Below are 14,317 nucleotides of genomic sequence, written 5' to 3' on the forward strand. Positions count from 1 at the left end.
GATTATGGAACACTCTTCCTCAGAAAAAAAAAATACTTGTTACAATTAATTGAACCTTTCCTGCTTGAAGATTTGGGGGATGAAATAAAACATACAAAGGCACTTTGAAGGAGTTGGTGAACTTGATGTTTAACAAGAGCTAAAAGCACAACATAAACTGCTCAATTTATTGGACTGTAACTTCATTTTTTTTTTCTCATGAGGTTTTTCTTCCTTTATTATTGGGGAGCTAAAGGCACAAAAATAAAAATAACTAAAACCAAGAAAAAACAAAAGCAATCCTTCCCAAAAGATTTTTATTGAAGCAATAATGTTTAAAAGATATCAGAAAAGCTACCAAAGGGAGGGAAATCTGCAAACTACACAAAACAGCTAATTACAGGGCAGTCAGTTTTATATAATGCTTGGGTAATGGCACATTAAGGGGTGAAAAGCTTTAGGCTATCTAAAGTTTAAAAGATATGACAATGTTCTTTTATTTAAATAAGAGGGGTTTTTTTGCACTATCAGTATATTCTAAGTTTTTTTTTTTATTACCTACATAATCTTCCTAACGTGAAAGCTGAAGGTATGTAAGAACAAGGATAGTGAAGTAAGTGGGGGAAAAGAAAAGTCGTGGTTGAGAACAGTCATAAAAAGAAAACCACACCATTGTCAGCCTGTGCCATTCTTTAGTCATGAACTTAGAAAAGAAAATAACAGACTGACGTTATCTCAAGACCAATGCTGACCAGAATTATATACACATAGATGAATAAATCTCTATAGTTTTTTTTCTGAAGTTTTGTGTAATTTAACACTATTTTTAAAGCTGGGGCAAAAGATATTTCCTCTATAAGAAGTGGCAAAGTACAGCATATAAAACACGAAGTGATGCTAGTTTCAACACTTTTAAAGAAACACGAGAGTAGAGGAAATTAACAATTTTCCAGATAGTTAGGGTCAAAAAATGGAACCTAGATTTCTAAACCTCAGCTAAGACTTCAAAATGATGGGCTCTCAGGATGGATCACCTCAAGAGAGACAAACCTAACTGGGGAGTCTGTAAATTAAAAGGAAGAGAAAAGTGTGGGGGGAACACAGCATAGTAAATGCAGGGATGTAGCCTGTCCAGTCATTACAGAGGCCCCCAGGTATGGCAAGAAGAAAAGAGCACAAGTTTAAGAACCTTACGGTAATTCATAATGAAATATTGGAAAGAAACTTGAAACAATATTTAATATCTTCTATGATTGAATATTTATGCTCAAAACATAGGTAATAAGTAGGGACTGAAACTGTAGCAGAGGGGAAATAATCTCAGCAATCATCAGGGCTTTGCAGAATGAGATTCATTTTTAAAAAATGATCATGGGGTGTTTTGCCCAATTAAAAACAAAACGACTTATTAGAAATAGAGGTTAAGTAGTGATGCATTAAGAATAGAATGTACTGGCTTGAAATTTAAAAAGCTCAAGGGTAGCAAATATAATAGAAAAGTTCAATAAAATAACAGGAACAGAAAGGTGTTAGATGCAGACTCCTAGTCAGATGGAATACTTCTTTACTCTGTGGCTGGCACAGACAGCAGACTTAAAGAGTAATGGAAGATGCAAGTTTGTCAACCATCTGCTAAAACGTTTCCTTGTTAAAAAGAAGTATCTGTAAATGCTTGGCTTGACTTTGGGTTTATTAGAAAAAAGAATTTGAACTTTAAGGTCAGAATTTGGGGCTCTGGATCTGAACTCCAGCTCTACCAATTAGAAGCTGTGGCGTGAGTGAATTACACCTGCCAGATATGACTGCATCTGAACTGCATTTCAAGTGCTGGAGACATTAAAAATTAGATCACCCTGATTGCTGCCCTAGTCGGTACTCTTCAGTAGCCAGTCTAGCGCAGGTCCGCAGACTGTTGTTTGGGATGCGCTAGGCAATTGTGAGAAGTAAGGGGTATAAGAAGTAGCAGCGTCCTGCATGTAATAAGAATGCAGTGCACACTGATTCCTCCATTTTCTTTGCAGACAGTGACACAGAAGCCATCTTATGTCAACCGTGGCCAAGATTCTAGTATAAATTAAAAAGAAAAAAATTTGCAAACATTTTAAAGGAAAATAGTAGTCACTATATTCCAGTCTGGTTTGTTATCAGCAAGTGTTGCAAAGTAAATTCTTTGATACTTTGTTTAAAATTGATTATCTCTAAAAACTGGTGTTTAAAGTTGGATCTTTAACTTACAACACATAAAATTAACTCAAAATGTAGCAAAGACCTAAATATAATCTGCCAAACTATAAAACTCTTATGAGAAAACCAAGGGGAAAGTTTCATGACATTGGGTTTGGTAAAGATTTCCTAGATAGGATATCGAAACATAGGTAACAAAAGTAAAAGTAGACAAATAAGAGTCTCCTCAAATTAAAAACTCTTATGCATAAAAGAATACAGTCAACAGAGTGTAAAGGCAACCTCCAGGATAAGAGGAAATATTTGCAAATCATACATCTGCTAAGGAGTTAATATGCAGAATATATAAAGAACTCCCACAATTCAACCACAACAGCAAAGTAACTGTTTTTTTAAGTTTGCAAAGGACATAAATAAATATTTCTCCAAAGATGATATACAAACGGACAACAAGCATATGAAAAGATACTCAGCATCACTAATCATTAGGAAAACACAGATCAAAACCACAGTATTGATACCTCCTCACATCCATTAGGGTAAGTACAATAAACAACAAGAACAACAAAATAAAAAATAAGCAGTGGCCAGGATGTCGAGAAATTGGAGCCCTTGTGCACTGCTAGTGGGGATGTGAAACCACTAGAGAAAACAGTATGATAGTGTCTCAAAAAATTAAAAATATAATTATCACATCAGCCTTAAACAAGATGGAACTTCTGTTTTCTGAGGGGGAGGTAATTAGGTTTCTTCATTGATTTCCACTTGGAGGAGATACCAGGGACTGAACCCGGGAACTCCTGGGTGCTGAGCATGTGCTCTACCACTTGAGCTATACCCTTCCCTCAAAAGATGGAACTTCTGACACAGACTACGACATGGATGAACCACAAGAAGATTATGCTAAGTGAAATATATCAGTCATAAAAGACAAACATTGTATGATTCTACCTATATGAGGTACTTAGAGTAGTCGAATTCATAGAAAGAGAGAGAACGGTTGTTGCCATTGGAATGGGGAAAGGGAAATGAGGAGTTTTTGCTTAAAGAATATAGTTTCATTTTTGTAAGATAAAAAAGTTTCAGTAAAAAAAATTAAAAAAATAAAAATTAAAAAAAGTTTCAGGAGATTGTTTGCAACAATGTAAATATACTTAACAATACTGAACTGTTCACTTAGAAACGATTAAGATGGTATGTTCTATGTTATGCCTTTTCACCACAAAAAATTTAAAACATCAATTAATTTTTTCATTGTTCCTAGACATCATTTCTTAAACTGTGTTCTGTGAGTGCCAGAAGATGTTAATTTATTGGAGGTTAGAAAGAATAAAAAACAAACAAACAAACAAACAAAAAAACCAGAAGAGAAGGAATTCCAAAGTCAATTAAATTTGGAAATTGCCTTGTTAACCAACTTTAAGGGTTTCTACTCACGACTTCTTAGAGCCACTAATATGCTAATGTGCAGTGACTCTCTGAGTAGTGAATAAGGTATGGACGATTTCTCAGGCTTTCATTTTTTGTGTGTAAAGTAAAAAAAGCAGAGGCAAAACTTTTTTCCACTATGACTTGGTTATGTCTGCAAGAAGTGAATGGAATCCCTAGCTACACGTGCTCTCCTGTATGACACAGCCAGCAGCATGCATGGAGTTTAAGATGAGTCTTACATTTCTTATCCAGCATTCAATGTATTATAACCCCCGAGTCACCAGGCAAAGACAAGGAGAAGGCAAGTTACATAGTGTCTACAGGGAGGAGCAGTTGAACCAACTCCCATTAGTTCAAAGAAGTCAGTTCAGTTTAACAAGTTGGAAAAACCAAACACCTTTTTAAGGGACATGAGGTTTCGTTGACTCAAGTTGCTATTCTGAGTTTAAAATATAGAGTAGAAAAGCGAACCAGTGTTAATCTCTGTAATGTAAAAGAGGCAGTCTTGGAGAAAACTGACACACAGGCAAGCTGTGACCATCCAGATAAAAAAACCTGGATCTAGCCTTCAATTTTCACATACAGTAGAGTCGCTTGCATAAATCAAAGGCACATTCTTCGAAAAAAACAAAAATGATTAGGAGGAAGAAAATTAAATACTGAGATGCTACTACTTGCTTATGCCCAGTGGTGAACATTCCCTGTGAGTGTCCGTGGGGTTGGGGCTGAGGGAGACATGAATCTGGGACTCCCTCCAAAGGCTTCGGATACCAAGTTTCTCAGACCACAGTCAGTTGTACTAAGTTAGATTCTAGAGTATCAAGATAATCTGTATTTTAAATATCAAGATAATCTGTATTTTAAATATTACCCCTGAAACCAATCCAACACATGTGTTCAACTGAAGACATAAGTATTGGCTTCAACATTAAGGAAAAAATCAGCTGAATTAGACCAGCTGAAAGATGGGTCCATCTGCAACTCTGGCCCTTTTGTAAGGGATTCTCAGGGATAATTTTGGCAATAAGCACTGTCTGCCTTAGAGGCTGACTCTTCAATGTAACAATTATATTCAGCTTATCTGTCTGTACAAACCCAAAGGCTTAGGAGAGAGGAATCAGAGCTGGGGCTGAGATGTGAGCATGGACTAAACGCCGAGACGTTCTCATTACACAGTGATCCAGATGAATGTGATGCATTTAACAGAGGAGCAGGACCACTGAGCCATTTGAAATCTAAGGTGTAGAAAAGAAGGCAACATCTGATACTAGAATGTAAAACAAATAATGTGTAATAAATCAGGAAGAGCATGGCGGAAATAAGGCATTGAAGAAGGCTAAAGAGAAGGTTTCTAAATCAATTTTCATCTTCGTCTTTGCCCAATACATCAGAGGTGTTGCTTTTAGAGTAATTTCAATTAACAGTAAATGTATTTAGACACTCTGTCTAGACTTTCTGATGCCACGATATGACTTTGGCTTCAATAAAACACAGAGAAATTATTCTTTAAGAAATCTTGCTTCTACATTAGCTTAAAGATATGCTTAACCAAAATGTTAAATTAATTAAAGAGTCATCTGCTAATAAGGAAGGCAATTCATCAGCAAACCTGAGCAAAAGCAAGAAAGACATTAATCAAAAAAGCAAACTAGTTTAACATTTAACACAAGACTGTATATTATGAACAAGATGCAAAAGGAATTATTTCTGGGAGGCAAAGGACATTACTATTAGAATGAAAAATTCTTTTTAAAAATTCTTTTCATTTGTGATAGGATTTAATCAAACTTAAGAACTTAAGTAAAATGAATTATAGATAATGAAAAGGAAGTGTCACTCTGAGTCCTAAGAACATACATTAAGACAAGTGGTTTAATTAGTAGTGTTAAAAGTGCATTGTAGGTCCATATTCTCAATATTTAAAAACATAAACATTATTTCCTTTTTCCTTCTTTCCTTCGCTTCCTTACATTTATGTTGACTAATAATCACAAGATATTAACTGGGTATCTAGGGGAATCAGAAATTGGTCTTTCTTTCATTAAATGTAGGGGCAAAATAAGCATCAAGATGACAAAGAATTACTATATTTTCAAACAGCTCATATCCAGGTAATAGAGATAAGACTGGAACATAAGATAAGTAGAAAAATGGTACCTGACATTTTAGAAAAACAGAAAAAGTGCCTTGGTTGTTCAGAGGGAATAGATGTTACTTCCACCTTGATATTTCAACTTCAAAGTGCCTTAAAGGCTATGCATTTGGGGGGCTATTTGAATAGTGAGAAAGCCAAGGCTGCAAAAGGTTAAACAGCCTGCTCAATGATCGGATTTTTTTTTTTTTTAAGCAACACTGAGATCAGGATTCTTGAAATCTAGCTTAAGAATTCACACTCTTTTTCCAATAGTGACTCCTCAGTACTTTGAACAATTGGTTGGATCCTGACTTGAAGAGATTAGAAGTTAAGGAGGAAGACAACAGAATAAGCAAAGAGAAGGCTTCAGGAAAACGTGGGGTCTGTATGCAGTAGAATGACAAGCTCACTCTCACTTGAACTTTGACTTCACTGAACGGCATGAGCTGAAAAGTTAGGCACAAGAGTAAACAAAGCTTTATCACAAGGTTAGCTTCTGTTCTTCTTTAGGCAACAGTGAGTCACAGAACTTTGAGTGGCATGAATAAAGATGATTCATAAAGTCCCAAGTGTAAAATGGAAGGCTGGTTGGGTTAATTGGCTATTATAATAGTTGAGGTAAGGATCTGAATAAAGATGGAGAGCGTGAAGACAGAAGGATGGAGTGTGACCAAGATTTAATGAACTCAAAGTCTTGGCCAATAAAATAGCTCAGAGAAACAAGGAAGAGACATGAGTGGAAAAACAACTGCAAGGTTTCCAGTCTGGGGACTTGGGAAGGTCATTTTTAACTATTTATCTTATTTTTCTAGGAGTCATTAAAATGACTTAATATTTAATAATTCTTTAAAAGAAGAGCATACTTATTACTTACTTAGCTTTGCAGGTAAATGTGGCAGGCCAACTGCATTAGCCTTCTTGTCTGAAAGGATACAGATAAAAGGTTGCGTTTGCAAAACTGGAACATGAAATGCCACATTTTGTGGATTTATTTGATTGTTTTACCTAATCTACAAATGCAAATCCATTTTTTTTTAAGTTTTCCATGTCACAGGGTATCATTTCACTCAAGCCAAAGTCAAAAAACAGAAATCACATAGAAAAGATCATAGCTACTAATGCAAATATAACTTCTTTCAAATGTATGTATATGGATGGATCAATAATAGATTAGATAGATTAGATTGACAGATGATAAACAGGTAGATAGATGAAGATACAGAAAGACCAAAGTCAGCCAACAATGAAAATATCATTTCTATTTTTAATGATTTTGTGCTGACTTTTCTGGAAGGACTTCTGTTTTACTTTTCATGATGTTTACTGATAAAATGTAAAATTTCAAGTTGATTGAAGTTGTTATCCATTCTTAAATTGTTTTCATATTTTCTCTATAGTGTTAAGGACTAAATTAAGAAGTGATATGATAATGTCTTCCATACTACAAAGTCCAATAGTGTGTTTGTTTCATTGAGACACTACAATAATGTCAGTCCATCTTAAAAAAATAAATAACTCAGAGTCAAAACTGGTAAAGATTATAAAGTCATGACAATCTTCGAACACTGTGCTAAGTCGATCGATGTAGGGCCACGATATCTGCATAGAATAGGACTTCTGAGAGCAGCTGCTGGCTGCACTGTGGACCTGCCTCTAGCTGAATGCTGGAAAGTTACCATTTTCATTTAAGTTCTCAAGAGTTTAAATACATGTTCCAAAAGCAAAACTGAAAACATCAATTTAGAACCAAGTTTAACACACACTTTTCTTAGTTTCTCCCCAGGCCTTTCCTTTTCCTATGTTCTTAGTAGAGTGTTTTTTGTTTTGTTTTGTTTTGTTTTATTTTTTTTCTCTAATCTTCTCTCTCAATCAAAGGAGTGGATCACTGATATTCTTAATACTATGCTGGGATATTTCACATACTATGTCATTACTTCTCTTTACAAATCTGTATGTTAGATATCATTGCCATTCTCATTTTACTGAAAAGTAAACTGTAACTTAGAATACATAGCAAAATTGGCTGACTGCCTACCAAAATTTCAAACTCCTCTTTCCATAGTGTCAAGTTGTCTGGATGGAATCAACCCAGCCAACATTTATTATTTCCCATCACCCTTTGCATCCAGGCATTACCATGTGATTAGTTTTCAACCATGGAAGGTGAGCTGGAACTTTTAAGAAGCAAATAGATATTTTCCCCTACCTCAGTCCCTATTTTCCAACTGAACATAGCAATCTCTGAGGATTTAGGGCAACTGCAGGACCATAGATTCAAGAAATAAAGACAAAAGGACTAGTGACCAATATACTATAGAAGTCCATATTGGACAACAGCTAGAAATAAACTTTTATTGTACTAAGCCACAGAAACTTCAGGATTTGTTTGATACAAAAAGCAATGCCCTAACTAACACGGGGCTTTGGTATAATTTCCAAGGTCAAAGAGCAAGAAAAGATGAGAGCTGAGAGCTGGGATTGAAACCTAACATGTCTCATTCTAAAACACTAAATTTTAAATACATCCCTGACAAATAATTTTCCCTAAATCACTGCATTATCAGTCCCATCCTTAATATTTTCAGTGGTTTCTCATTATTTACAGAATAAATATGTATGTATGACTCTTGGTTCTCTGGTTTAATCTGTGCCTAACTTTTAAAAATCATCTGATACTCCTCATTTCTCATCCTGCATTCAAATAAATCTACACTATTTACCATCTTTAAACGCTGTGTTTTTTCATCACTAAGATTTTCAAGTGATTTCTGCTTTCTGGAAGGACTTCTTCCCCACTTCCACCTTTAGTCATATTTAGATCCTAGTCACTCTTCAAAATGGAGATTAAATACCACCTTTTCAATGCTGTTTTCTATTTGCCTCAATAGAAACAGTTTCCTTACTCTGGTCATTCAACAGAAATTCAACAATTCAACCATGAAAGATTATATACTGCACACAATGGTTGCAGCAGGAAACAAAAGAGGGAAAAAATTTTTACTCCCATGAGTTTACATTTTAGAGGAGAGAGACAATCCAAGACAAAATAAATAATAATTTAATATCAACTGAGATAAAGGAAAGTGTAGGTTTCCAAGTCAGCTGATGAAAGGGAAGCCTGTCTCAGGCTAGAGGAAGAATTTAGACTTCCATGGGGTAGTGAAATTTGAGCCAAGCTGTGAAGCATGGGTAGAATTTACTTGGCAAATGCATGGTGGATGATGCTGGGGACAACTGGGGAGAATAATCTAAGCAGAGGAAATAAGATGTGTTTAATCTGCAAATCGATAGCATTAGGACATGTTTGAGGAACAGAAAAGGTGAGAATGATTAGGACACAAATGAAAAACACATACAGGGGCACAAGACACTATGCCAAGCCAGGTAGGAGCCAGGTCACTTCGAGCCTTGTAAATTCTTAAGGATTTCTGTCTTCATCCAGTGAGAATTGGTAAACCCCTGGACAGGTTTAGGAAAAGAATGATGTATGCAACGCATTGCGTAAGATTGTTACGGGTGCCATATGGAGGTTTGATTGAAGTGAGAGAGGAGGTGGAGAAAGCAGCTGGCAAGCTTTTGCTGTGGTCCACTGTAACCGTCTAACGTAATGTGAGACACTACATCGACCTGGACCAGAGTAGTGGTAGCAGAAATGGAGAGAAATGGTTGAATCTAAGATGATTTTAAGTACTAAGGGCAGGATAACTCGATGGTTATTTGAATGTAGTTAGCTGTATTCATGAGGGACTTAGTAACATTTTGGGGAGGCATGGTGATTAAGACAGGAGCTAGGAAGCCAAACTAACAGCCAGTGCTCAAATATTGGCTCTGTCCCTTCCTAGCTCTGTGATCTTGGACAAGTTACTATACCTCAGTAGCTTCATTTGGAATATAGGAAAGTTAACTGTACCTACCTTATAAGACTCTTCTAAGATATCTATATAGACAGGTAGATATTATACATATATATATGTGTGTGTGTGTTTGTGTCTGTATGTGTGTGTATTTACTATTATTTTTACCATTACAGCATAGATATGTATATATTTATCCTCCCCTGGTAAAATGCTTCTTTTCTTAAGGTGGGATTGACAAAGAGCATATTATCTGCATCTAACAGAGAATCAATATAGGTCAATTAAAATCTGTAGTTTGTTATATACATCATTTTTAAAAATTTTAGTCTAATGGTACCACTGGATATAATCCTTCAAAGGAAGTACCAGTTTTCAAGCGGAACTCAAAATATTTATTATAATGCCACCACATACCCAGAACTTGTTCTTTACAAAAATACAACATCAGAAATTAAGTTTATAGTCATTGACACAATACCCAACAATTCCATTTTGGGATAAACATGTAACATTTATATTGCATAATGTGTGGCAGAAGACTATTTAATGACTATCATGGATGTCTTGGGGATTGTAAGCTGCAAAAGATGTGATCATTGTTTTGAAAGCCTCTAGAAGGAAGAAATAGACTGGCTCAGCTCTGGAAAATAAAGACTATTGAGGTGCTATCCCCTGAGTTAAACCTACAGTGTCAGAGATATATGACCGACAAATCATCACGTTCATTTCTTTATCTTTAGAAGGACTAACATTTAAATGACTAATATTTAAATGACAGGGAGATGTCAATCCAGCTATTTTATATAAGGATTTTAAGTGTCCACTGTATCACTTTGCTAATTTTCCCCCCATATCTAGTTCTCAATTTCGTAACTTTGAAAAAAAGTAGAGGTCTACCATTTCAAACCCCAGAGGGCATCTCATATATTCCTTTGGCAAGTCCTTTGGGTGTTTAATAACTTATGTCTTACTGATAATTGTATTATTTTTGAAAATTTTGTGCTAAAAGAATGTATGGGGAAATGGAACATGCTGACAATTTCAAACACCAGCATGGAAGTCCTTTTCCCACATAAGTGCTGAAAGACATATTTCTTGCAAGGACGTGTTCTAAACCTACGTCTCCAGCCAGGGAGTGAGTGCACAGAGAACACTGCATGCTGCTGTCACTTCACTGCTGATGTACTATTTTCCCAGGGGAGGCTGGCAAAGAAACTGCTTCAAACTGTGAAGCTCTCCTGACTGCACATAACCCTCACCCGACAACATGTGATGCACTTGGCATTTACTTGGTGCTGGTGTTCAGGGAGGAGGTGGTGCTCCGATTTCCTAAATCAGAGTTCTTAACAAGTCATGCCCCTGTATCTCATGGACCACATGACCAGGACCAAACAACTAAGCCTGGCACGCAGGTCTCTTTCCTTTTGTTTATTTAAGACACAAGCACTGGCATCTCTAAGGTGCTAACTTCGCCTCCTTAGGGAGAATGATCTAGTGAGGGGACAGACAGTCACACTGCTGCATAAATAACAACGTTGTAAGTGTGAAATATTCTAAAACTGGGTATCCATGGTGCTATGAAACCTGTTATAGGCTGAATAGTGTCCTGCAGATAAAGACACACTGCAATCGTAAATCACAGTCCCCTGAGATTTGGAGACAGGATCTTTATAGAGGTAATCAAGTTTAAATGAGGTCATTAGGATGGGCCCTAGTCCAATATGACTGGTGTACTCAAGAAAGAGAAACTGGGATACAGACACACATGTGGAGGGAAGACCATGTGAGGAGATGCAGGCTTAGGAGAACCATCTTCCAGCCAAAGAGGGAGGCCTGGAACAGATCCTTCCCTCACAGCCCTAAGGAGGAATCAACACTGCCAACACCTTATTTTGCATTGCCAGTCTCCAGAATGGCACAACAAGACACTGCTGTTGTTTAAGCCTCTCTGTCTGTGGTCCTCTAATGACATAACAGAGGTCAGGGAAGGTCCCCAAGATAAGTGACAAGTGAGCTAAGAGCTGATCATTAACCAGGCAAGTGCTCCAGGCACACGAAACAGCATTATACAAAACATGCTTCAGCATATATGAGGCTCTGAAGGACAGTTGGCCCATCTGGAGCTGAAGGACCAGGAGAAAATGAAAGGCAAGATGCAGCTAGAAATGGATGCTGAAGCCAGATCATAAAGGACCATGTAGGTCTCATTAAGGCTTCTCATTATAGCTCAATTTTTTTTTCTGGTAGTCTCCCAGAAATCCTGTCTACCATGTTTGTGTCTTAAGGGGATGAACGATAACAAACCCTTTTCTCATAAATAATGCATACATAATAATAGTACAGTAATCAACTATGTTATATAAAATAAAATTAATGTGTATCTTACCTGAGATTCTACTTACATTCATTGCTATCTGCTACTGCCTTACTCAATTTTTAAAGCTCAGATAACACTACTCTAATCATCTAGCTCAATGATGTAAGTTTCACAGCGCTTCACACTATTCAACATTCAATTTTGTTTCGTTTTGTTTCTTAAATTTCAGTTGGTCTGGATGTTAAAGAACCCAATTTAAGTGAATAACGCTTCCAGTGAGCAACCCCAGGATGGAACCACCGAGTTGAAGCGGGGCATGCTGACTGGCTACCTAAGCTCCTTGTAACACTGAAGTATCAGGTGGGCAAATAGTTGGAGTCATACTGTTGACTAGAATGAGGAACCTTTATTAACAAAGAGACAAAAAGGTGTTTCTGCAAAATGGATGTCCTATGGTATAGGACAGAATCCAGGGGAAAGCCTGTGATGCTTGGGCACTTCCATTTCCAGAGAGAAAGGCGTCCAGAAAAGAGTTCCACCCCTCTACAGACAAGATTCTATAAAGAAGGGAAGCTCTGACTGGGTTAAGCTCTAGGCAAAGAAATAGAACTAGCTGAAATGTCAACCAAAGAGAAAATAGAATAGGTCTTGGGTAGGGTGGGGTGAAGGTGAAGTCTTGAATACAAGGTATGGCTTTACAACCGGTTTGTAAAGCTTCTGAATATGTACATACATCTAAACCAAAAAAAAAAAAAAAAAGTATGTGTTCATATCCATGCACATAAAGAATGCAAGTACTTCTGTTCTCGATCTTTTCTCTCTGTATTTTATATGGGTAATGCAGAGGTGATTAGATATCCGTCCACCATATGCTGAATATCAAAACAAGATGAGATCCTACCATGGAGAGGGTGGCCATAACTCCTAGGCAGTTACTCCATAGCATCACTTCTGAATGTAGTCTCTCAGTACAACTATGTGTTTCCTCCCATTGGAAAAAGGCAGATAAAGTTTAATGTGGGATGGATATTGAAGTCATATTAACAGAAATGCATTTAAATAGGGTCAATAACCACAAAAATTAAAGTCATATAACAATCACCAAGATAATCATGGAAACCTAATTGTATATGTATAAAGTACCAGGTTCTGTGCTAAGTGTTTTATATAAAGAGGAGACACTTACGCATGCTAAGAATCTAAAGGTGGGGAACAGAGGAGGCACTCCTGACTCTTCCTTCTCCCAGAACTGCTGCCATGATTCTGATCTAAAATTGAGTATCAGGCTTTAACTGGGCCAGATTCTCTTAGGAATTTGGATTTTTTTTCTCCTTAAGACTGACAGATTCAGAGTCATTGGAGTTGATATGACAAGATTCTAGAAAGAAGATTCATGTAGATCTACTGCTAAATGAGGTCCTGGTGTGTTTTGATCTTATCTTTTCAGGGGCTGCTTATTTTAGCCTGCCTTGAATGCTGTGACACAGGCAAGTATTCCTTCAATAAATTTGACATTTCTCCTAAGCTAAGAAGATTGAATCTCTGTTATCTGCAACCAAAGGACTCCTCACTAACCACAAAAAAGCACTCTGCAAAGGCATATATAAAGGTGAGTAAAAAACTATGTTGACCTTCAACCTAAATAGGGCTAGAAAAAGTCCAGCTATCATCACAGTGTACTGCTCAGAAGCGGGATGTCAGCAGCTGCGTAAGAAACTAACAAGTTTCAACATTGAACGCTTACTGTGCGTGGCTACTGCAAATTGCACTTATTAGGGATGGTGTTTCTTACTTGGGCAATAATTTTAAAAAGAGAAACTACTATTTTACTTTTGCTTAGAGTGCTGGTGAGGAAATATCTGATTGATTGATTGAAAACAAAATCACTTCCCTAAGGTTCTATGAACAATAGAATAGTGAATATTAAAATACAAAGAGCCAGGGTGTCTGTGTTATTAAAATACTGTTCTATCTTTTATCACTTCATTTGAGGTATAATGAGCTTCCATCCCATTCAGCTGAGCAAAGCTTACCTTATTTTGTAATAACTGAACTGCAGTAAAATACAAAGGTTGCCATGATTTACAAGACATTTCATTTAAACACAAATAGTCAAATTTTATTCACTTCCTAAAGTCAGATAAACACCAAGGCAACATGGGCATTTATTATTAATAAAGCAGTAAGCAGGAATCCTGGGACAATGCTTACAGTGGTGACTTCTGCACTGCCGAGGGACTGATGCAAGCAGAACCATTTTCTCTGATGAATGTCAGTGCCATCGAGTGACATCTGTTCGTTAATAAGCAGCTGCCCTGGAATTGGCTTAGAAAATGCACGAATTCTGTGTACATGGTCTAGTGGTTAGAACAGCAGGCTGAGTCCACATTTCTGGGCTAGCGTCCCAGGTCTGTT

General features: G+C 36.8%; 1 protein-coding gene across 21 annotated transcripts in view; it reads right to left on the reverse strand.

Annotated features, from left to right (window-relative positions):
* The window catches only part of GRM7 (glutamate metabotropic receptor 7), a 770,235-nt gene that overhangs the window by 491,021 nt on the left and 264,897 nt on the right, over positions 1 to 14,317 (reverse strand). For 18 of the 21 annotated variants that reach the window (XR_004142565.2, XR_004142567.2, XR_004142566.2 and 15 more), the window contains exon 3: positions 6,603 to 6,650. The exons of the other annotated variants lie outside the window; for them this stretch is intronic. Coding sequence is in view for 5 of the 18 variants with exons in the window: in XM_064496292.1 (XP_064352362.1) it covers positions 6,603 to 6,650 (48 nt within the window). In the remaining 13 variants the exon portion in view is untranslated. The remainder of the gene's footprint in view (positions 1 to 6,602; positions 6,651 to 14,317) is intronic. 21 annotated transcript variants of the gene reach the window in all.

The sequence above is a fragment of the Camelus dromedarius genome, chromosome 17 (assembly GCF_036321535.1).
Source record: "Camelus dromedarius isolate mCamDro1 chromosome 17, mCamDro1.pat, whole genome shotgun sequence".
NCBI lineage: Eukaryota > Metazoa > Chordata > Mammalia > Artiodactyla > Camelidae > Camelus > Camelus dromedarius.